Source organism: Elephantulus edwardii, unplaced genomic scaffold (assembly GCF_000299155.1).
Source record: "Elephantulus edwardii isolate Elephantulus edwardi_28Jun2011 unplaced genomic scaffold, EleEdw1.0 scaffold00138, whole genome shotgun sequence".
Lineage (NCBI taxonomy): Eukaryota > Metazoa > Chordata > Mammalia > Macroscelidea > Macroscelididae > Elephantulus > Elephantulus edwardii.
Genome location: NW_006399888.1, coordinates 2,368,022 through 2,391,066, shown reverse-complemented (window position 1 = coordinate 2,391,066; position 23,045 = coordinate 2,368,022). Strand labels below are relative to the sequence as shown.

Below are 23,045 nucleotides of genomic sequence, written 5' to 3'. Positions count from 1 at the left end.
ACCAAAGTGCAGAAGGACCTTGGCGTGATTATCACTGTCAGGCCTCTTTAGGATACTTTGTCAGGAAGCGTTCATGCTGGCTAGAAGAGGGTGAGGGTGAGGCAGAGACTGGAACACAGATTGGTGATCCTCAGCTCAGTCCCAGGCTTGCCTTGTGTGTCAGAAGCTGCCCTGCCAACCCACTGCCATTAGTTGCTTTACAGGAGAAAGACAGACAATCTCTTTCATGTGACTTATAGCCTCTGAAAACCCACTGGAGGGTCAGCTATGGGTCAGTTTCAATTAGATGGCAGGTAACAACAACAAAGTATGAGAAACCTGGGCAGATCCAAGCAATGAAGCAAGGTACCCAGTCTTCAAGCCTCAACTGTGTCTGTAAGATGGGACAGGAGAACCTCCTGCCACCTGCCCGCCCCTCCCACCACTCTTCACAGCTCATTGCAGTATACGCTGTCCTGCTCAGACACCTCTCTGCGGCCCAGAGAATTGACAACAAGCACTTAGGTAGGATGCGCTCCCACAGCCCCATGATTGCTGGTCTTGTTTATTTGGCACGAGCTTTGTTTATTTGGCCTGCTTTGGGCCTCTCAGGGAGGATGTGGCTGTTTGAGGAGGAGGGCGGAGGGCAGAGACACAAGGGAAGCAGGTTTCCATAAACAGGGATGTCCTCCAGACTCAGCTGGCTGGGCGGCCGGTAAGTATTGTGTGACCATCCTGGGAGCCCATAATCACAGGTTGATGCCGCTGCTTGGGAAGACAGCTTGTGGCTGGGAGCTGCTGTGCAAGACAGCTGTGACTGAACCAGAGAATCCTGGTGATGAATCTCACAGGGCGAGAGGCTGGGGAGAGGGTTTGGCCAATTCCTGCGTGAGGGGTACAGTGATGTTACAGGCTTTCCCTGTTTCTTCTATAGATAAAAATTGGCAAAATGATTTCTTGTGCTTCCTTTGGTCGTGCCTATGCGCAGCGGTTTGGGAAAAGTTTCTGCCACTAGCTTGATGCTTTTTCTCTCTAGTTGTTTGTTCATTTAAGTGACTGATTAACTGCTCTTTTCTGTAAGTATAATAAAAAGAATACTGGCTTTAGAGTTTGAACTGCATTATGCTGTTTTCTAGCTTTATAATATGGGCAGTGTCATAGCTTTGGGGATGCAGTCCTTAAACACTCAACTACTAACCAAAAGGTTCATGGTTTGAATCTGACAGCTGCTCCGGAGAAGAAAGATGTGACATTCTGCTCTCATGAAGACTGTGGTCGTTATTGTTAGAGGTCATTAAGAACTGACTCCTAGCTGACCCTCCAGCAGTTTTTCAGACACTGTAAATCTACAGAGAGTCTAGTGGATGCAAACCACTCTCCTTTGGATTGACAGCGCAACCGCTTATCCACCTGGCCACCAGAGCTCCCTTCATGGAACCTTGTCGGACAGTTCTGCCTTGTTTTACAGGGTCACTGTGGATCAGAATTCACTAGAGAGCAATGGGCTTGGGGTTTGTGATAGGTGCTTCAGGCATCTTGTCCCTGTTCCTTCGTTGTTATTTTTAGGTGTCATCGAATATTTAGCCTCACAGAATTAATGCACTGACATCCCAGCTCACACACCTCTCGGTTGTGATAACTTTGGGGTATGTTCCAAACGTCACCCAGAGCCGTCTAGCAGGGTGTGAGACCCAGTTACTGAGTAGAAACTTCACAGGCTATCTTCCCTCTCTGTCCCTCCCATAATTCCTTCTTGCACTGGACTCTTAGCTCAGGAGCTGCTTCTGGGGGAATACCAGTCCTGGACAGGTCAGGCGTTGAAATCCTCTCGTCCTCGGTTTCCACCACAATAAGATGGCAATTATAAAAACAGTCTCCTTGTGTTAGTGGAAAGATGGAATGATCTAACATTTGTACCTTGGGAACATAGGAGGCGTGGGGGAACCCATTGGCCAGCCCCTTGATTAACACAGAAAAGGGCTGTGATTGGATTTGGGAGGGAGTTTTTAGGGTAGAGCTTGGAGGAGTAAAAAACGTTAGAGGAAGAGGCTATTCTGGAGTGTCCTGTAGGTGAGGAAACTGAGGTTGCTCAGTCAGATATGGTTTCACACCTACGTTTTGGCCAGCAATGTGCTGATAAATACCCGAGGGCTGGCTCTCCTGGGAGAGCTCTCCCAGTCCCCGAGGTGTCAATCTTAACCGCCATGGCTGAATTTAGTTAGATTCCCAGTGCGGCCTCACTGGACTCAGGAGCCAGCGTCAGCACACACCGGGTGTGACAGCTAGAAAGTGATCGGAATGAGCTCAGATTTTAATTTTGTACATGGGGGAGGGGAGGATGAATATTGTACTAGGCCTTGGACACTGGAGTGGGTTCCAGCTTTGTCCCGCAATAGCCGAATCACTGTGGGTGGGGCTTCCGGTGCCCATTCAGTAATCATTGGGATGCTTGTACTATGGGTCTTCTGGGCCTCAGTTTCCCCAAGGCAGGGAATTTGATGACTGCAGATCTCCTTTGCTTTAGCATCCTTGGATTTTTGTAGAAAGGGTCCTTGGAGTCTTCTGCTCGTACATGGAACAGAATCTTTAGCCAAAGACAGCCTTTCATTGCACTTACCTGGCACTGTGCCCTTTTCATATAAAATGGAACTACTTGTTTTTTTGTCCCTGGATTGTCTTATGGGAGTAGTAAAACGTTAGCCCTGATTGTCTTATGGGAGTAGAATTTTGGGAAGATTGTGGCTTTTAGGGGGTTTGGTCATTCACCTCTGTCATTAAAATGTTTGTTTGACTTAATGAAAAGGAAAAGAGAAAATACTGAGAGAGAGTGACTGATATTTGGCCTCTGGTGGTGTCGTGGTAAAGTCAAACCACAAAGAAGCCAGTTGGCCTTGGAGTTGCCTGTGACTCATGGTAACCCCTCTGTGGGTCAGTGTCCAGCTGTGCTCCATCAAGCTTCTTTTTCCATGCTTTAAAAAAAAAATTATCATTTTTTTGTGTGTGTGTGCCTACCGTCAAATCAGATCTGACTGGTACAGGAGTAGATTGCCCCTTCTTCCCCAGCACAGCATCTGGTGGATTCGAACCACATACCTCTGGGATTGCAGTACAGCTTCTTGCCATTAGGCCACCAGACTCCCTCCCATCAAGCTTTTAAAAAACAGTTATGGTGAAGATATACACACCACCACATGTATCATTGTGATAATGCCTGTTGTTGTTGTTGTGTGCTGTTGAATCAGAACCAACCCGTAGCTGACCCTCCAGCAGGTTTTCAGAGATAGTAAATCACATGGGGGGTTGGGGTGGGGTGGTTGATTGTCCATCCTTCTACTGCCCAGGAGCTGGTGGCTTTGAACCATGTGCGTTTGGGATTGCAGTGCAGCTTCTTAACCACTAGGCTACTGGAGTTGTCTACTTGTGTGATTAATTTCTTTTGATTATGTTTTTCCAGTTGTCCATCCAGTCATTCTTGGTATCCTTTTCCAGATCAGTCCACCGCCATGAACACCACTTCAGTATCCATAGGCTCTTCTTAGGGTGAATTTTGGGAGGTTGGTTGCCAGGTTTTTCTTCTGCGCTACCCCTGGGCAGACTCCAGCTTCTTGATTAGCAGCTGAGTGTTGGTGCTACCCAGGGATGCCACGGTCAGGCCCAGGGTTCCAGCCATCCTCCCCACTCTTGCTGCCATCACCCGGGGCAGGTCCTGGAGAATTAGATCTACGTGTCAGCCTGGCAGGAAGGACAGGTGGCCAGGATTTGAAGAGTGCAACCCTGCTAACCTCAGAGGTGACCGAAGCAGTGTCTGTCTACTGCTGAATTGTCCCATTCCAGGTTTTCCATAGTTGGTGGTGGGTTTGGGAGGGCAGGTGTGGCTCGCTCAGCCTCTGACAGCTGCCCAGTGAGTCACATTCGAGCCCAGGCTGAAGGGGTTTTGCTGCCTCCAGCTTCTTGGCAGTTGCTGAGAAGAAGCCTTGGTTGTGTCCAGCTGCCTCTGCGTTTTGCAAACCCTGAGCTCACTCTGCCTCCTATCCCATTGTGGCTGTGTGTATGACGGCCGAAGGCTTTGCCCATAGACAGGGTCAGCCTGGCTGGGACAGCAGAAGGACTTTAAGACCGTGGGGACCCTGGGACCTTCAGGTCTCTGAGGAGCCCCTCCTGAAATGCTGTGAAGGATCAGGTGATAGTGTCTATAGAGGGCCAACAGGCTGGGAGGCAGGGGGCACAGCTATTTGGCTCTGAAGTGAGAGGAGGCCACAGAGCTGATGGCCCCAGCGCCGGGAAGCCACTCCCAAGGCTGTCTTCTGAGGGTGTGGGAATGGGTCAAGTGGCTGTTCTCTGGGCCACCTTGCTCTCTGGCAAATGCTTTAATTGCCTCCTGAGCTTCTCATGTTCCTGTGAGAGAGTAAGGGAGTCAGTGAGGGCTGGGCGGGACAGACCTGCCTGTTGGGTTCTTGAGAAGTCTGGTTATCAAACTCTGCCTCAGTTTCCCCTCTGTTCAGGGGAAGCCATTAGAAATGTGTAAGGATTGTTCCATGGTGAGCCTTGAAGAAGATTGATGAGGCGTTCCATTTTTTATGGTGCTGACTTTACATGAGAGGAGATTGCCCACCTTCACCTATAGAGTCTGCGGTAGATTTGAACCGCCAGAGAGATGCCCTATTTGGGTGAGCAGCTCAACTCTTGTGAACAAAGCAGAGATCCCTGGGTTTCTTTGAGAGTTGTGACTTTTCTTCAAGGGCAGCAGGGCAGAGGGGGGTGCAGACTGTTGGTTGTGGAGAGCTTTCCCTCAGCTTCCTGGGAATGTTCTTGAAAACCCTCACGTGAAACACCTCTCCTGGCCCTGTGAAGGGCCTGGGACCTGCTGGGAGGTGGATTTCCCCTCACACACTGCGGAGTGCCTTCCTGAGGCTTAGATGGAGTGGCGACAAGATACCCACACACAACAGTTACAATGCTGGATGCTTCCTTCACGCACCATCCCTCCTCTCTGCTTGTCAAGGCCAAGTCCTTGCCCGTCTCTGGGTGGGAGGAGGCCATCAGTGCTGGCTTTAGGGTTTCTAACTCGAGCACCAGGTAGCAAGTGGAGGAAACCCCAAGGTCTCTGCACACCAACCCCACACTCTCAGCCCCTAGCACCAAAAAAGGAAGAAGTGCTGGGGTTCCCTGTCAGAAGAGGATGTGAGGTCAGAGATGAGTCCCAGAGAGGCCATTGACTTGGAAACCGCTTGATAAACAGGAAGTGTGGTTATTAAAGAAACCTGGGGTTGGAGGAAGTGAGGGGCCAGAGACAGCCCCTCCTAACCTGCCTGGATAAGCCAGCAATATCTAAGCACTGACCCTCGAGTGGGCCATGGTGGCATAGAGTGATGATTACTACTCTTTTGTCCCTGTAGTGTGGCCTGGGGAGGTTACATTAACCTCCCTAATTATCAGACAGGAGGAAGCATAATTCGTCCCATCCATTGCCCTTGCCCAGGTAGGACGTTAAAACTACTCCATGATAGCCCTAAGGAGCTTCAGTGGCTTGGTGAATTAAGCATTAGACTGCTAACTCAAAAGGTTGGTGGTTCAAATCCTCCAGCCACTCTGAGGCAGTCTACAGCAGTAAAGATTTGTAACCTTAAATACTCTATGGGGTATGTGGCCCTTCTGATCTGTCCTACAGGGTCTCTATAAGTTGGAATCCCAGTGGATTTGTGTATCTGTTGATAACAACCTTTGATTTTTGAGACATACAAAGTGACGTCTTGTTTTACTTGGGAACAATGTTGCTTCCAACAAGTCCCTCTTCCCTCATTCTCTGTCATTTTGCTGACCAGTTAAAAGCCATCTCATACCCTTCAGTGTGTGTGTTTGTTTGTTTTTTTGTTTTTTGATTCACCCTCCAGAGGCTGTAAACCACATGAAAGGAGATTGCCCGTCTTTCTCCTGTAGAGCCGCTGGTGGATTTGAACCAGCAGCTTTAGATTAGCAGTGCAGCTCTCTGCAGACTGTGCCATCAGAGCCTCCTCCTTCTGGGTCCATCCAATCTCTAGAAGTTCTCACTTGGTTGACTATTAGCCTGTGAAGGTGTGTGTCTTAGCTGGGCCCTCCAGTGAAGGTGCCAGTAGTACCACTTCAGGGAGCTGGACATGACCGAGCCACTCCCTGGGGATGTGTGGATCTTAGAATGTAGGTTTCTGAGCTAGAGTCTGTAGTAGACTACACGCACACAGTCTGTCTCTCTCTCTTATAATGTAGGTTTCTGAGCTAGAGTCTTTAGTAGACTACATGCACAATCACATTCTCTGTCTCTGTCAGTCTCTCTCTTTCTCTCTCACACTCACATCCACACACACGTTCTTCTTGTTCTTATTGTTAGTAGTTACTGCCGAGTCATACAAGAGACGCGAACCCTGTCCTGACCCTGTGCCATCTTCACACTTCCTAACACCCTAGAGCCCATTGCAGCAGTCACTCTGTCAACCCACCTGGGTGAAGGTCTTCTTCTCTTTCGCTGACCCTCCACCTACCTTCCCAAGCATGATGTCCCTCTCCAAGGACTAGCCTCTCCTAGCAACATGCTCAAAGTATGTGAGACAACACTTTATCATCCTTGCCTCCAAAAGGCACTCTGGCTGCACCTTCTCCATGACATATCTGTCTGTTCTTTTGGCAATTCATGCACATCTACAAACTTTCTCACATGCATACACAAACTGTCATACACATATATACCCCCCCTACAAAGTCATTCACACATAAACACACATTCATACACACTGATTTATACACACACACACACACACGCCTACACATTCACTGACACCTTCACATACTCATACACACACACACACACACACACCAGCTGTTAAATCTGTTTTTTTCTTCCTTTATGCCTTACTCCCGCTCTCCTCCCCCAGATACCCTGGTGCTCTGCTGACAGATTAAAGAGATTAAGGACTTCCTTCAAACCTCTATCCAAATGATCAGAAGCTTATGGGTGCTGGTGGGAGGGACTCTCTTATAACCAAGTCATGTTCCCCAGGAGCCTGTGAGGTGAATTGGGTGAATCCCAGGGCTCGCTAACTTGCTCACCAGCCTGCTGGCGGGAATCCCAGCCTCAGCTTTTCCCCAGAAATACTCAGAATTCAGGTCTGCATGCGGAAAGGCCTAGTGGAAAAGCTGGGGCTTCCCAGTGGGGCCTACTTGGGGGAACTCCAGCTCAGCCACCTGCTGGCTTTCATTTCCTCCTCTGAGCTGGCCAGCTGGGGCTGGTCCTGGGATAGGAGCGAGGACAGGGGCTTTGTACCTTTCTCTTTAGGGCTGCAAAGATTTTTCTGGGGAAGCAGTTTGTGGGCTCGTAAGCATGAGAGGTCCCGTGTTTTCTTTGGCAGAGGCTGAGATGTGGCTGAGGTCATGACTCTGTGACAAGCGCAAGTGACCAGGCTGCTGGACAGGGCCCGTGTGTGTGCCCTGGATCCACCGTAGAATCTGCTTTTCCTGCAGATTGTCACCCACTTACCTCCCTTCCTCAGCACTCCAGGGGTTAACTGAAACTCCTATGCACCCACTTTACCCAAGTTCATCATACCTAGGCCTTAGCAGGGGCAACATGGAAGAAACTTTGAGCTTCATGTTAGGGGCTCTTCAGAGACCCCTGTGTGCTTTGTAATTTATAAGAATATGTGCACCCAGAGTCACAGAGTTGCATATACGTATACCTCTGGAAACTCTATGAACCTGGAGAAAGGGTGAAAGTCACACAAGTGTTGAGGGCTTTTGTTCATAGGGTCTCTATGAGTCGCCTATGACTTGACGGCACTTAACAATAACATAAGAAAAGCCAGTCCTTGGAAAAAGATACCATACTTGGAAAGGTTGAGGGCCAGTGAAGAAGACCCTCAATTGAAGCCCCTCAATGAGATGGACACATGTCAATGAGACTGACCACATGTCCATGTCGATGGGCTCAAATCTATCAGAGATGAGGGCTGCACAGGATAGGGCAGGGTTAAGATCTGTTGTTCATACGATTGATAGTTGTCAACTTGAAGGCACCTAACAACATTTATACACACAGAGAGAGGCTTACATATATACATACATAAACATCTATCTACACATACATTTTTGATTGTTTTTGCTGTTGTTTCAAAATTGCACATGCCATAGCAGTTACCAACTGGCCCCTTTCCCTTACGTACTTTTTTTTATTTTATTTTATTATTTTTGTGTGAGTGTACCGTCAAATCAGATCTCCTGTCCCTCCTTCCCCGGCAGAGCATCTGGTGGATTGGAACCGTGCGCCTCTGGGATTGTAGTTGCAGCTCCTTGCCACTAGGCCACCAGAGCTCCCTCCCTTACGTACTTTTTAGTGACATTGCGCTTCCATCGGACTGTGTACCCTGTGTACTGTGTAATCTTCATTCCATGTTACCTTTTCCATCACCAGAAATAACAGGTCCCTTCCATCCAGAGAGTGGGTCCTGCCCTCCAGGCTCTTCTGGAGATTCCAGTACAAGCTACTGCCCTAGAGTATGGTCAGATGAGTGGCTCTGTTGGGCAAAGGCTGTTCTGCTCTCCACAGAAAGAGCTGTAGTGACTAGGAATTAAGAGCTTCTGCTGTACAGACAGCTAGTTCTGTCTTTGAACCCCGGTCCATGTGTCTCTGGACATGTTACTTAGCTTCTTGGTGCCTCATTTGCTTCATCCAAAGAAAGGGATATGGGGTTTTTGTGGAATGTATATGGTTAACATGCTTGGCTATTAACTGAAAGGTTGGAAGTTCAAGTTCATGCAGAGGCACCTTGGAAGAAAGGGCTGGCAATCTTCTGAATATGCAGCCATTGAAAACCCTGTGGAGTCCAGTTCTACCGTGACACACACCAGCTTGTCATGAGTCAGAAGGCAGGCAGTTGTTCCTACAGCTAGTTACTGGCTAAACTCTAGTTTATGGCTTTGGTGTTAATATGAAGACTGCTCATTCTGTTCCCAATCTGTGGGGCAAAGTTCAGTCTAGGGTGTATAGTGTCTGGTCCTCTGCTAGTTCTCTTGAGCTGTGCCCCTTCCACTTATGTTCCGATAAGCGTTGTTCCCGTTGTCTGTTTTTCCTTTAAGCCACGTAAACACAGGCTTGTTTGTGCTTACCTGCTAATCTCTAGTGGATGGATTAGCACACGCTGTGGTGAGAAACATTTAAAATGAATGCAGATTAGTAAATAAGCACAAGTCAGCTTGTGCTTACCTGGCTAATTGGGTAATCAGCCCCTGCTTGTCCCTCCTCAGACCAGGCAAGCCAGCTAGTCTTCTGTGCTCCCTAATACCTTCCTTGCCCTCTGCCTGATGCTGACATTCTTCTAGAGTGAGTAAAGGCAAAGCCTTTAACTCACACACTCAAGGCTGAGGAAGTGGGGTGAGGACCTGCAGACACTTTGACCTCAATTCTCCCCAAGATGCCGTTTGATACTGGGTCTCTCCTAGGCAGTGACTGGAAGCCACGAGTGTGGCGTGGTGTGGGCGACACTGGGCTGGAAGAGGAAGTAAGTTCTGGGAGGGAGGGCCAGTCCCAGAGGGTCCACAGCCTGGCCATAGCGGCCTTGCATTCCGCAGAGCCAGACAATCGAAGCAGGTGGAAGCCATGTGCACGTTTCCTCCCAGGGCAGCCTGCGTTTGTGGAGGCTCTTGTCATCTCCTGATCTTGGCAGGCCCCCAGATCTTGATGAGAGCCTGCAGCTCAAGTCTCCTTCCTCAAGTGGAGTGCAGTAGGACTGGGGTTTCCTGTTTGCCATCCTGCTCCAGCACCAGGGTCTGGAGTGTGGGGGACTTTCTCTGAGTAATGAAGCAGGTTTCCTCAGGAGACCGCCAGACCAGGCACTAACGCTATGTATGAGACACCATGGTGGCCTAGTGGTAAGAAGCTGTGCTGCAATTCCCAAAGGTATGGGGTTTGAATCCACCAGCTCTTGGAAGGAGAAAGATGGGTAGTCTTCTGTGTGATTAACTAACTGCCTCTGAAAACCCACTGGAGGGTCAGCTGTGAGTCAGTTCCGGCACACAATAATGAGATAGCTCTCTCCTCTAACCTAGGACCCAGATTGTCCCCAGAGGGAGGAGCTGGGTTTAGAGAAGAAGTGGGCACAGAAAGGGGAAGCTACAGGCCCCCCAGGAATGCTTCCCCTTGCCTTAGGTTTGGGGCCCCGGGCCGGCTTCCTGGAGTCTGTGGTGTGCTGGCTGGCTTGTGAAATGGGGCCTTTGTGTCAGTGCTCTGCCTACAGACCCTGTACACGCCTCCTGTATACAGAATCCTCTTTGAAGTATTAGAAATGGAAGGGCGGTGAGCCACAAGGTGGCCGTGTGTTTCAGAGGGAACTGCCCACTAGGGCTTTCATGGCTGGGCCCTTCCAGAAGCAGACAGCCAGGCTTTTCTTCTGAGGCACTTCTGGGTAGATTCGAACTGCCAGAATAATGAGAGGCACTAAGGATCCTACTGAGTTTGCTTTTCGAAAATTCTTAGCATTCTTGAAAGGCTGCTTGGAGAATTGTTTGGTGAGGGCCTGAGTCAACATTCGGCTCTATCCTAACCTCCTTTGATGGATTCCAGCCAGGTATGCGTTGACATGACCTGTTGTTGTTAGGAGCTTTTAAGTCAAGTATGACAATAGTGATCCTCTGCTCAACAGATCTTAACCCCATCCTATCCTGTGTCATCCTCACGCTTCCTGACACACCAGACCACCTTTTTGAGGGTCTTCCTCTCTTTCACAGACCCATCCACATTTCCAGGTATGACGTTCTTCTCGAAATAAAGCCTCTTCTAGCAACGTACCCAAAATATATGACGTGAAGCTTTATCATCTTTGCCTCCAAAAAGCACTCTGGCTGCAGTTTCTCCAAGACATATGTTTGTTCTCTTGGCCGTCCATGGGATGCTCAGTGCCCTTCTCCAACACCATAGCTCAAAGGCATCAATTATTCTTCTGTCATCCTTATTCATTGTCCGGCCCTCCCATGTGTAGCACATGGTCAGAAAGACCATGGCCTGAATCAGATACACCTTAGTCCTCAAACTGACATCAATGCTCCTCAGTAATTTGGAGAGATCCCTGACTTTCCCATTGCAGTACATCTCTGACATGACCTGGGGAGCTGTTGAAAATGCTGGTGCTCCACCTTGAGTGCCTTGCAGCCTGGGCATCTGAAATTTTCCTTTCCTGCCCCTCCCCTTTGGAGATGTGCTGGCTTGGTTCATAGGAAGTTGTACTGCAGACCAAAGGCGGTATTTCTCTGGTGGTTTGACCAATAGGAGAAAGATGAACAGTCTCATAAACCCAGTGAGGGTCAGCTTTGAGTCAGTTCTAACTAGATGAAGATGAGTGAGTGTGGGAATGCCCCTCTCCTGCTGGGGGAGATTCTGATTTGCACCCAAGTCTGAGAACCTCTGAAATGTCCTCTGTTTCCAGGCTGGATGCTCCCCTTTCATCCTTTGGTTTAGGCTGAGGTCCAGCTGTTGACTGGCTCTGCAGGGTTGGCCATCTGGATGATCCTCTGTGGACAGCCCTCCCCGCCCCTCAGCCTGTACTTTCTCCTCTCCTAGCAGTGCCTGGACCCAGTAAATTGGCCGTCCCCGCTGCCCCTCACTTTTGCAGGGCCTGTCTCCTGTTAGACAGTCAGTCAAAGGGTTCCTCCTCTCACTTGGATTTACCCCGGGGCACACCCACTTTTCTCTTCTGCATCTCCCCCATTTCCCTCTGGGGACTTTCCAGTGGATAAATAAGGCAAATGACGCTTGTCTCTGGAGGGGAACCTGCAGGCATGAGCCAGCGTCTAGGGGTGTTCTGAGCCCAGATTAATGATGATTTGCTCTCTGGATTCCCTGACGACAGGGAGGGCACTGGAGTTTAGAGGCACATTCACTGAGAACATAAGGAAGCTACTCATTGGTGAGACCATTGGGTCTGTGCCTAGATCCTCGAGGACTTTGCGTTTGCTCTCTGTAGGAAGCTCAGTCTGAAAATTTCTGGGTTTGAACAGCCCCTCAATTCTTCGGGGTGAGCCAGCTGTGGGAGGATGGAAGCACCTGGGAGCGGGCGGCTGGGAGAAGCTGCAGAAGGACCCGCTCTGCAGCGCCTGGATTTTTCTGGTTTAGAGTTGGGAGCACCTCCTTGCACAGGCCGACAGCTCCTGTGTGGGCAGCTGCTTCCTCCCAGGTGGAAGAAGGTTGCTGCACGTCCAAGTGGGTGAGCACACATAGCGGCGGCTGCTGGGACCCACCCAGGCCTCCCTTTCCTATCTGTGTTGTGAGCATTGAGAAATGCCTGGCAGGACACCCCCATCTCTTCCACCACTAATTGACCTGACCACAAAAAAAGAAAGAAACAAAAACCCAACAAGCAGAAAAGCTCAAACATTTGCTGGAGAGTTGATTCCCAGATATGGTGACTGTATTATGCACGCCGCAGGGTATTTTTGTGGGAAGTAGGTTGCCAGGCCTTTCTTCCGCGTTACCTCTGGCTACATTCAAGGTGCCAAACGTGTGGTTAGTAGCTAAGCATGTTAACCATGTGTTTCCCCCAGGGACTGATTGGCAGGGGTGCAGAAGCCTGGCCCACCGCCTCCTTCAGAAGGAGTGGCAGTTGTAGTCTGTTCATACTCCATAACTTCCCAGGTGATGGGACTGAATCCTTCGCCTGCCATACAGTGTTTCCCTCACTCCAGTGCAGTTTTACTCTGGAGAGCTGCCCTCAGTGGATTGTGTGAAAGGAATTATCTCAGGCATTGATTGTGTCCAGAAATCCCTGAAACAGCTGACTGCCTGTAAAATCAGCGTCTTCCCTTGGTGAGGTGATAACGGTGATGGGAATGATTGCAGGGAGGTGATAACGGTGATGGGAATGATTGCAGGAGGGTCTCACAGGCTGGGGAGCTGTGGGCCCAGGGAGAGGAAGCAATGAGTCTTTGGGGGAAGGAGACACTGGACAGAGGATTTCGTTAGGGCGATCATTGCTGTGAGGAGGGGCAGGCTGGGGTGTGAGGTCTCCCCTGACACTGCCCATGGCCAGTGGAGATAGTTTGTAAAGGAAAAAGGAATTTGGGGTCGGGCGTCTTGGGAGCACTTAAGTTTGTGTGGGCCTGAGAAGAGCAAGCACACATTCAAAAAAACATAAAAAGCGGGCCCGGAACATTCTGTGTGCAAATGGAATGACATCGCCCAGGCAGTTCATGGTGCTGAGGACACGAGGTTTTCTACTACAGCCAGGAAGGAGGGCTGCTCGCTGGAGACTTGACAGGCCTCCCGCATAGCTAAGACCTGGGAAGTGTGTGTCTCCCCTTGACAAACCAAATAGTTACTACAAACATAGGAGACATGCTCCGCGTCAGTACATGCTCACTATAGGCTTTATGTTTTTGAGTGACTTTGCTAGAGAGAAGTTGTACTGATTTAGAGTTCTTGATCAGAGATAGGGTTTAGAGGTCCTGGGTAATGCAGTTAACATGCTCCACTGGAGATTGAAACTGTCAACAGCTTCATCTTATTTGCATCCTCAATTAACACCCTTGGTATAAGCAGTCAGGAAATAATGAGACGCATTGCACCGGTAAAATCTACAGTTAGAGGCCTTTCCCAGTTATTGGGGAGTGATGATGTCAGTTTGAAGACTAAGGTGGGTCTGATTCAGGCCATAGTCATTTTGATTGCTAGCTATGCATCTGAGACCTGCACAGTGAATAAAGTTGACAGAAAAAAGAAAAGACGCCTTTGAGCTGTGGTGCTGGAGAAGAGCAGCGAACATCCATGGACAGCCAAGAGAACGAACATGCATGTCTTGGAGAGTGTGCAGCCGGAGTGCTTTTTGGAGGCAAGAATGATGAGGCTTCACCTCACATACTTTGGACATGTTGCTAAAAGATGCTATTCCTTTGGAGAGGGACGTGATGCAGGGAAGGGTGGAGGGTAGGTGGATTGGTACGGTAACTGCCGCAATGGGCTCTCGTGTGTCAGCAAGTGTGAGGACGGCGCAGGATAGAATAGGATTCAGATCTTTTGTTCACAGTTTCATTATGAGTCGTACTTGACTCAACAGCACCTAACAACAACAACAACTGCTTAGTGGAAGGTCTCCCCAAAGGCACTGTGGAAGAAAGTCCTGGTGATCTGCTTCTGTAAAGCCCGTCACTGAAAACCCTGCAAGCACAGTTCTCTTCTGGCACAGGTGGGGGTGCTATGAGTTGGAGGTGACAGGGTGGCAGCTTGTAAACAGGTAGACGGAGCTCAGTAGATTTAAGTATTTTTTTCCACTCACTTGTTCACTCACTCGCTGACATCAAGTCAGTTGCTGACCCTTTGCTGGGTTCCCGAGGCTGTGAATCACGTGGGAAAAGGTTGCCCATCTTCCTCCTGCAGAGCTGCTGGTGGATTCGAACCTCTGGAGATGCACAGCCTTTCGGTTAGCAGCTCAGCTCCCCACAGCAGCTCCACATTAACACTTACTTGGAGAAAATCTTTCCTTTCTTCTCTACCAGCTTTCTGTCGTCTTTCTCTGGGTGATGAGATTAAGTGCTGTTTCAGACCTGTCCTGGGGTGCTGACCGGTGGGGGAAGCCCCTCTGCCCTCTTGCCTGCCTTCCCTTCTCCACAGAGGTGGTGAGGATCCCCTACATTCCCAAGGCACTGTGGGAAACGATGCTTGTAAACTATTCTTACAAGGCGTCTTGGAGCCCAGGAGGGCATCGTAAGTGCTAACTAATAACACGGCCAGCAGAGGAATAGTACCAGCCAGTGGATCTTTCTCTCCAAGGCCTCAGATATTGGCAGTCACCCTCAGAGGAAATAGTCAATTGACTTCGCCTTCCAGCCCCTTAAACAATCTTCCATGACCCTTCCTTGTGAGAGAGAGGAACAATGCTCTATTTAAGGACTGTCAGGCTGAACTCTAAACTTCCGGCTTTTTGTTAGCCCTGCTATCTGTCTTAGTTGTTGTTGTGAGGTGCCATCAAGTTGGTTTCCATTCATAGTGATGCTGTGGACAACAGAACGGAGTCCTGCTTGGCCTCCGCCATCAACAATCATTCTCAGGAGAAAGCTGAGCAGTACCCTCTCCTGTGATTTCTAGCCTTGAAGCCCCGTGGAGATACGAGTTGGTTCTGACTTGACAGAAATGAGTGAGCACCCTGACACGGATATAGTCAGTCTTGTTTGCTCTTCCTTACTGATTGTCCAGCTTTTGCATGCATATGGAGGGGGCCAGTGATTTTGGGGCTAATGGCCGGGAAGTTGTGAAAAGAGATGCACATGTTGTCTTTGAGGAGGACAAAGGAGAGGGGAGTTAAACCGGAAGGTGCTCACTGCTGTGGAGTCTGCTCTCCGGCAGTTACAGAGCCTGTAAATCTTAGTGGGAGGAGATTGCCTGTATTTCTCCCTCGAAGCCATTGGTGGACTGTGCTACCAGAGTAGCTCCTTTGAATGAATGGAAATCCTAAGTCTCTGTAAACGTTCATTAAAATGAATACTACAAAAAGCCAAAAACACCTCAAACTCGTCTCCATGAAGTCAGAACCAACTCATTACTGACCCTCCAGCAGGTTTTCAGAGGCTGAAACGTGACGGTACATAACAACAGAAATAACATATATGTAAGGGAGCTCTGGTGGCCTAGTGGCAAGAAGCTGCACTGCAGTCCCAGAGGTACATGATTCGAATCCACCAGATGCTGTGCTGGAGAAGGAGTGGCAAATTCTTCCTGTACCAGTCAGATATGATTTGATGGTACACACACACAAATAATAATATTTTTTTGTAAAAAGAAGCCACTAGGTACCTGAACTTCCATATTTTTTTAAAAAGAAATAACATACATGTGCGTATATACTTTCCTATATCTTATTCTAGCATTTTAAGCTTTCATTTTTTTAAAAAAGTTTCATTGTTGGCATATTATCATTCATATACATCATGTTTTGTACATGTGCTTAGTGTGTTATACAATCATTTGTACATTACATTTGATAAAATTAATTACCATTGCTTTGTGCTTTCATTTTTTAATGTGTAACTTTTTGATCCCTGTTTTTCCCCTTGCTTTTAAAATGCTACTCATCTTCTCTGTCCATAAATATACTTGAGTCTGAATTACTTTTTTGGTCTGTTTTTCTCTCTAGTACCAAGCAGTCATGCTGTCTACAGCAGAGATGTCAACTCTAGTTGGTATTCTGGGTGCGATTCAATAGGACACAACATCAGAAGGGAATTGTCTCCTGAGCGGGACTGACTGCTTTCAGATGCAAAATCAAATCACCAAATTGCAGGCCGGGATGGAGGCAGTGAACAAAAGAGAGGGCCCTACAGGATAGTCAGGCAGTGAATTAGAAGATTCGCTGGAGAATTTGGAGGAGAATAAGTAAAATAGATAAAGGACAAAGACTTAACTGGAGGGAATGGAGGGATGGAAGGAAGGCGGGCCGGAGAGAGGGATAGTGAGAGAGAGGAAATGAGAGGTTCTCAAATGACAACAGAGAGTGGAAGGAGCAGAGGCAGTAATGAGAGGATGATACATCTTTATTCGGACTGAAGAAGCACATTTTAGTTTTCAGGGTGTGAGGCCTGCTGCTGGCCAGGCCCCATTAAATCTAGCTTCCACTCTAGTCAAGCTAGTGACTAGTTCAGAATGAAGTCCCCGTGCCTGTGTGTGCTTGAAATCAGAGGATACCCTGGGCTTCCCTTCCTGGGGCTCTGTCAGTGCTGGGGTTGTGCCCTCGACCCCTGGGCACCATGTCTGGCTCCCAGAATGCCATTCTCCTCAGGTTTTCCTTCTTCCTGATTGTCTCCTTCTGGGCTTCCACTTCTTGGGTCATTCTTGACTTGCTAGGCTTCCTGGGAGCCCTTTGAGTCCTCAGTGTCGTCTCCTTGTGACCTGTCTCCTCATTCAGGCCTGTGACAGTGGCACAGTTGCCTCTGCCAGTCCTCCCCGGCCGCCTTGGTGTCATTCTTTAGCCCTCAGCCTGCAGCCCACATCTGGACTGGCAACATGTCCGCTTTTCAGAAATGACTTGTTGACACCTGTGTCTTTGGCCTTTGCTTCTTTAACCTCTTTAGACTCAGTGGTTCCACGTCCACTCTCCCTTCCCTGCTCAGGCACCTCACCTGCCCTTCCCACTTCTGTATTCATCTCAATCCATTCTCCACCCAGTTGGAGGAACAGTGAAGTTCAAAATCAAAATGAACAAAAAGTATAGTCTAAGGCACTGATTAGCTGATCCTCCAACAGGTTTTCAGAAGCTATAAATCACATGGGAGGAAACTGCCCATCTTTCTCCCTTCGAGCAACTGGGGATTCAGACTTTAGGCTGGAGCATAACTCCTTATCTCTAGGCCACCAGATGTGTGTTTATTGAATGCCTAAGTTTGCATGTACATAGAAATAACTTTGATGGGATTTCTTTTTAAATAGATGCTCTTGTTTTTGGTTCTGTTGTGTTGGGTCCCTGTGTGCTGGCTAGAGTTAGTCCATGGGAATTGGGGCTGTGACCTTTCAGAACCAGATTAGCAGCCCTGTCTGCCAAGGGCCTTTTGGCTGGGAGTTGAGCACCAGCCCGGAAGGCGCCAGGGGGTGCTGTGAACCAAGACCAAACCCATTGCTTTCGAGCTTCTCCTGGCTCACGTCGACCCTCCATCGGCTTCCTGAGCCTGTAGGTCTTTCATGGACGAGGTCGCCCATCCCTCTCCCTCAGAGCCGCTGGTGGGTTCGAACTCCTGACCTTCCTGTTAGCTGCCATACACGTATGCACTGCGCCACCAGGGCTTACTTGAAAGAAGGAAGAACACTTTTCTCACTAGTCTGAGCTTCACTTAACAGCAACATCATGATGTTAATGAGGCAGGATTACAAGGAGATCTGAAAATATGATCATTTATATCTGATTAAAGGCAGGTCTCTGCAGGGCTGTGGCCTGAGTGGTATTTATGGTTGGACTCTGTTGAAGAAACTGGAGAGTGAGTTGGCAGACCTACATCTGGCTCTCTGGCTTGTGGGCTCCAGAATGAACCCAGTGGCCTGCCATACCTGGTGACTTTGGTCTCATCATTCTTCAGAGCCGCTGTCTGTGACCCTGTTTCCCAACAATTACCTTTGGACGTGCCAGATGACTCCATCTTGAAATCTGACCTATAAACCCGGACTTGCCTTTCTAAGTACATAAGCTCTTCCACATCATCTCTCTCTTTCTCTTTATTCATCCACCATCTCTCAAGGACCCAGCCTAAGAGACCACATGTGACATGAATACTCTTGAGTGCAAAGCTGTCAAGCGCTGTTGTGGCCGTAGAGATGGAGGAAGGGGCCATGAGCCAGGGAGTGCAGGTGGCCTGCAGACATTGTAAAAAGAAGCAAAAGGGTTTGCCCTGGAGCTGGTAGAAAGAAACAGACATTGTAAAAAGAAGCAAAAGGGTTTGCCCTGGAGCTGGTAGAAAGAAACACAGTGGAGCCCAGACCTTGGCTTTGGTGTTGGACTCTTGACCTACAGAACCATTGAGATTGTAAATTAGTATTGTTTCTGTTTTTTTGCTCAGGATATCAATTTTTTTAAATTGATATTTTAATAAAAGTTTATAGAGAACTTGGATTTCCATTCATTCATTGTTGCAAATGAGTATGTTTTTAAGTTTTATTTGGTGGTAATTTATTATGAGAGCGGTGAAAAAAACCAATCCAGTCCCTAGGATGGGGCGTAGGGAGGGGAAGTGGGGGTCAAATGTTTGCATTCAGTTACTGTGCAAAGGTGCTCTGGTAGTGTCGTCCACAGGCATCCGTAGTTGGGCTGCTAACCCTAAGACTGCATTTCTCTGGTGGTTCAAATCCACCAGTCGCTCCACGGGAGAAAAATGAGCAATCTCCTCCAGAGTGATTTATAGCTTGGAACCCAATTGAAAATCAGCTCTGGGTTGACTCCAACCAGACAGCAATGAGAGACTGTACTAAAGGTTAGCAGTTCAAACCTACCTGGTGATGTTACAGAAGAAAGTACTGTCAATTTCCTTCTGTAAAAATTGCAGCTAAGAAAAACCCCATGGGGCAGTTTTCTGTAAGACCTGGGGCCTCTGTGATTGTGGACTTTTGGGGAGAATACACACATAACTGAATACTTACACATACATGCATATATTTTCATATTTTAAGTAAAATCGAGCTCATCATGTGTACCTAATTTTGTAACCTGAGTTTTGATGGTGTGTGGTTCTTTTCCCAGGCAGTCTGCTTGTTTTTTCTCATGGTTGTGTTCTGATAATGACCGTGGTCATATCTGTTGCATTCAGTCTTGTTTTCAGGAGTTTGCTGGGAACCAGAGCCAGGTCCTTGGCCTGTAAATCTCAGGTCTATGTTGTGAAACTTCTTGCAGGGGGAGGAGAACGCTGGGTTCCCAACTGGGTGTCTTGCCTTTCCTCCGGCTTTGGCAGCATATGTTCCTGGAAGTCTTCGAGGTCACCATTGCCTGTCCTGGTGTTTGTCCTCAGGGGCCATGTGAGCGGAGGTGGTAGCAGCTTGCTGTCCACCAGCCTGGGGTCAGCGTGGGCTGCAGGTTGTGACAGAGGCCCATGCCGTCCTGATTTTGTGTCCACCTGCGCCTTTCTCTCCGTTCCAGTGAGTTCTCAGGGCACAATCTCAGACTAACCCCTTTCTTCTTCTTTCAGACACAGGCCTCGTCTTCTGATGAGAAGAGAAAGGAAGAATGGATTACAGCGGCCAAACATCCCTAGTCCCTTGTGGACAAGATAAATACATCTCCAAGTAAGAGTTTTTCCTTGAACATTGTATTCCCAGGGGCCAGTCCTGTGTCAGGCTTGTTGGGTGAGGGTGGATGGAAAAGGAACAGATGCCTTCTCTGTGCCTCAGAGAGCTGGGACTTCCCTTCTCAAAGAGAAGGGGCTAAACAGACAAGCTTGGACTAGTGAGGGTCCCTCTTGCCTGGTCAGAGAGGGAAGAGAGTGGGTCTGGAAACCTTAAGCCTCACCCTTGAGACCTCAAAAGAGGTGAGGTCCTGGAGGGCTTCCTGAAAGAGGAGGTGGCTGCTCATGTCCTATCTGTGAGGCCGCTGGTGGGGGGTGGGAGGGGTGCACCTGAGTGGGTGCTATGTCCATGTGCTGCTGTGGTTCCAATGAACATGGTAAAGATACCTTTTTAGAAGAAGGAGACAGTTTTATTGCTTGATAGACATGAAGGACATCAGGCTGAGAAAGACGGAGGATCAGAGAGAGGAAGACCCTCAACAACATGGATTGACGCACTGTGACCCTGACAGTGAGCTTGAGCATATCAGAGAGGATGAGGATGGCTCAGGATAGAGCAGGGTTCCGGTGTGCTGTCTGTGGGGTCACTGTAAGTTGTAGTCGACTTGATGGCACCTATCAGGCATGGTAGGAGCTCTGACGGCATAATCCATTGTGTGCTGTGCTGATCACCAAAAGGCTGTGTGTCTCCAGTGGTTTGAATCCAGTGAGAACTCTGTGGGAGAAGGACGGGCCCAGCAGAGGCTCACCATGAGTTGGAATCCACTCCATGGGAGCAAGGTTGAGTCTGAGGCATGAAAACTCCTTGAACTCACGGGTCCTTGCACATGTGACAAGGACTAAACACAAGTTGACTTTTTCTTTTTTTCTCTCTCTCTCTTTTTTCTTTTTCAAATTATAAGCTTCATATATTTGATATGTTCCACACAAATATCTATGTTATGCTTTAAATATCTGTTTTGTTTCCAGCAGTGCCTATTATTTCAGTACTTGATTGTTAACTGAAAGGTCTAAATCCACCCAAAGACTCCTTGGAAGACAAGCCTGGTGATTTGTTTCTGGACGATCAAAGCTTTGAAAATCCTATACTCATTACTCACTGCTGTGGATTCAGAGGTGACTCAGAGCTGACCCTCTGTTGAGGTTCCAAGGCTGTGAATCACATGAGAGGCAATTGCCCATCTCTCTCCCTCAGAGTGGACAGTGCATCTGAACCATCAGAGAGATGGGACCTTTGGTTTAGAAGCGTAACTCCCTCCTGTGGACTAGATCACCAGAGTCCCTTTGAAAACCTAGTTCTTTCTGCACATGTAGGGTCACGGGTTGGCAGTTGACTCAGTGGCAATTGTCAACAACAACAGATTGTGTTCAGAGTCCTCAGGTGTTACAAATGGTCAACGCACTCAGCTGCTGACCGGAAGCTTAGTGGTTGGAGGCCTCCCAGAAGCTCCTTAGAAGAAAGACTTGGTCATCAACTTCCAAAAAAGGGAGCCATTGAAGACCTTCGCAACAGTTGGCACTGACTCTGTGACGCCTGGCTTAGACTGTCTTAAGCCCTTGAGACACACGTGATCCCACATACACACACTTTGGTGTGAGAGAGAGATCATTCCTTTTCTTCATCGGAGGATTTTCTCAGGGACATTAACGGGCCAATAACATTAAATCCTAATTTCAGATTCATGTGCTCTGAAATACCAAACAGCTTTTGTGTTAAGCTGTCTGAAAGCACATTTTCACCTAAATTCATTTCAGCTTTCTTACTCCAATTCATCTAGGCTTGACTTAATAGGAGCTTCATGGAATTTCTAACTGGTTTGGCCCGGCACAGCCTAAAACCTCCCCATTGAGGGGCTGGGATTAGAGAGAACTTGGTTGCCTCTTGACTAAGGAACACAACAGCCTCTTTGGGCCCCTTCCTGTGGCCAGCTCCACAGTTTCCAGAAGCTCATGGAATATGATAACATCCACCTTGCCCCTTGGAGGCAAGGATTTTGAAGCTCTGTCACACATGCTTTGACCATGTCATCAAGAGGGACCAGTCCTTGGAGAAGGACATCGTGCTTGGAAGGGTTAGAGGGTCAGCACAGAAAAGGAAGACCCTAGATGAAATTGATTGACACAGTGACTGTGGCAGTGGAGTCAGGTGTATCAGAAACAGATTGGCTCAGAAGAGGATAAGGTTCAGAGCCATTATTCATAGGATTATTATGACTCATAGTTGAATTGAAGGCACATAACAACAAAAAACAACCCTCAGATTCTTGGGTTTGGTGAGGAATCTCTCCGATAATGGAGTGTAACATCCATCCACTTCTCGCTATCTCTGGAGAGCTGTGCTTTCTGACTTAGTCACCTTAGAACTCGTACTTCAGAGGCCTGATACCAGGCCTACTTGTGGAACTACCACCTAAATGAAGAACAGGATGTTGCAAAAGCCCAAGAAACCTGTGTGCACTCACTTCTTGTCAGTAACCCCCAAGTGAGCTATATCTTCAATTTTAACATTCTGAATTTCAAACTTTATACAAATGAAATCATGCACTGTGTGTTCTTTTGTAAAGTCTGGCTTCCTTCACTCTACATAATACCTTTGAGGATCATGTATCACATGTGGTTGTAATTCACTCTTACTCTCAGCACTCTGTAATATTCCACTGTGTGATCGTACCTAAACTCAGCCCTTGCTGTCAAGTTGATTCCAACTCATCGTGACCTGTGGATCGAATAGAATGACTTCCAAGGCTGCAAACATTTATGGAGGCAGACAGCTGCCTTTGAACCACCAGACTTTGCCTTACAACTTGGCCACTATGCCACCAAGGACTCTTGTTTGTAATGATATTTCCTGTTATTTATTCATTCCACCACTGCTAAAAGTTTAGAAGTTTCTGGACATACAATAAGGTCTTATCCATAAAGTGTCGATCGGTGGGACCCAGATCTAACCCTTTTAATCTTTGGAAAAGTTTAAAAACTTTGCGTCTGGTGCAGGCAGTAGTAGTCTTTTCGGAACTCAGAGTGTACAGGGAAGGCTGGGGAGGGGCAGGGCTGAGGCATGTATTTGTCTGTGGATATTAACACTGCCTACTTGTCTAACTCTGGAGACTAAGGTGCGTCTGATACAGGCTATGGTCTTTGCAATCACTTGTTATGCATCAGAGAGTTGGACAATGACTAGGGAGGATAGAGGGAGAATTGATGCCTTTGAGCTGTGGTACTGGAGAAGAGTATTGAATGTACCATGGACTGCCAAGAAAACAAACAGATTCATCTTGGAGAAGGTTAAACCAGGCTGCTCCTTG

At 48.2% G+C, this 23,045-nt stretch overlaps 1 protein-coding gene across 1 annotated transcript in view; it reads left to right on the top strand.

Annotated features, from left to right (window-relative positions):
- The first annotated feature begins 19,673 nt into the window (after positions 1–19,673).
- RASSF2 (Ras association (RalGDS/AF-6) domain family member 2) overlaps positions 19,674–23,045 on the top strand; it is a 25,661-nt gene continuing 22,289 nt past the window's right edge. The window contains exon 1 of the mRNA XM_006894224.1: positions 19,674–19,741. Within this exon, the coding sequence (XP_006894286.1) occupies positions 19,683–19,741 (59 nt within the window). The 5' untranslated portion in view covers positions 19,674–19,682. The remainder of the gene's footprint in view (positions 19,742–23,045) is intronic.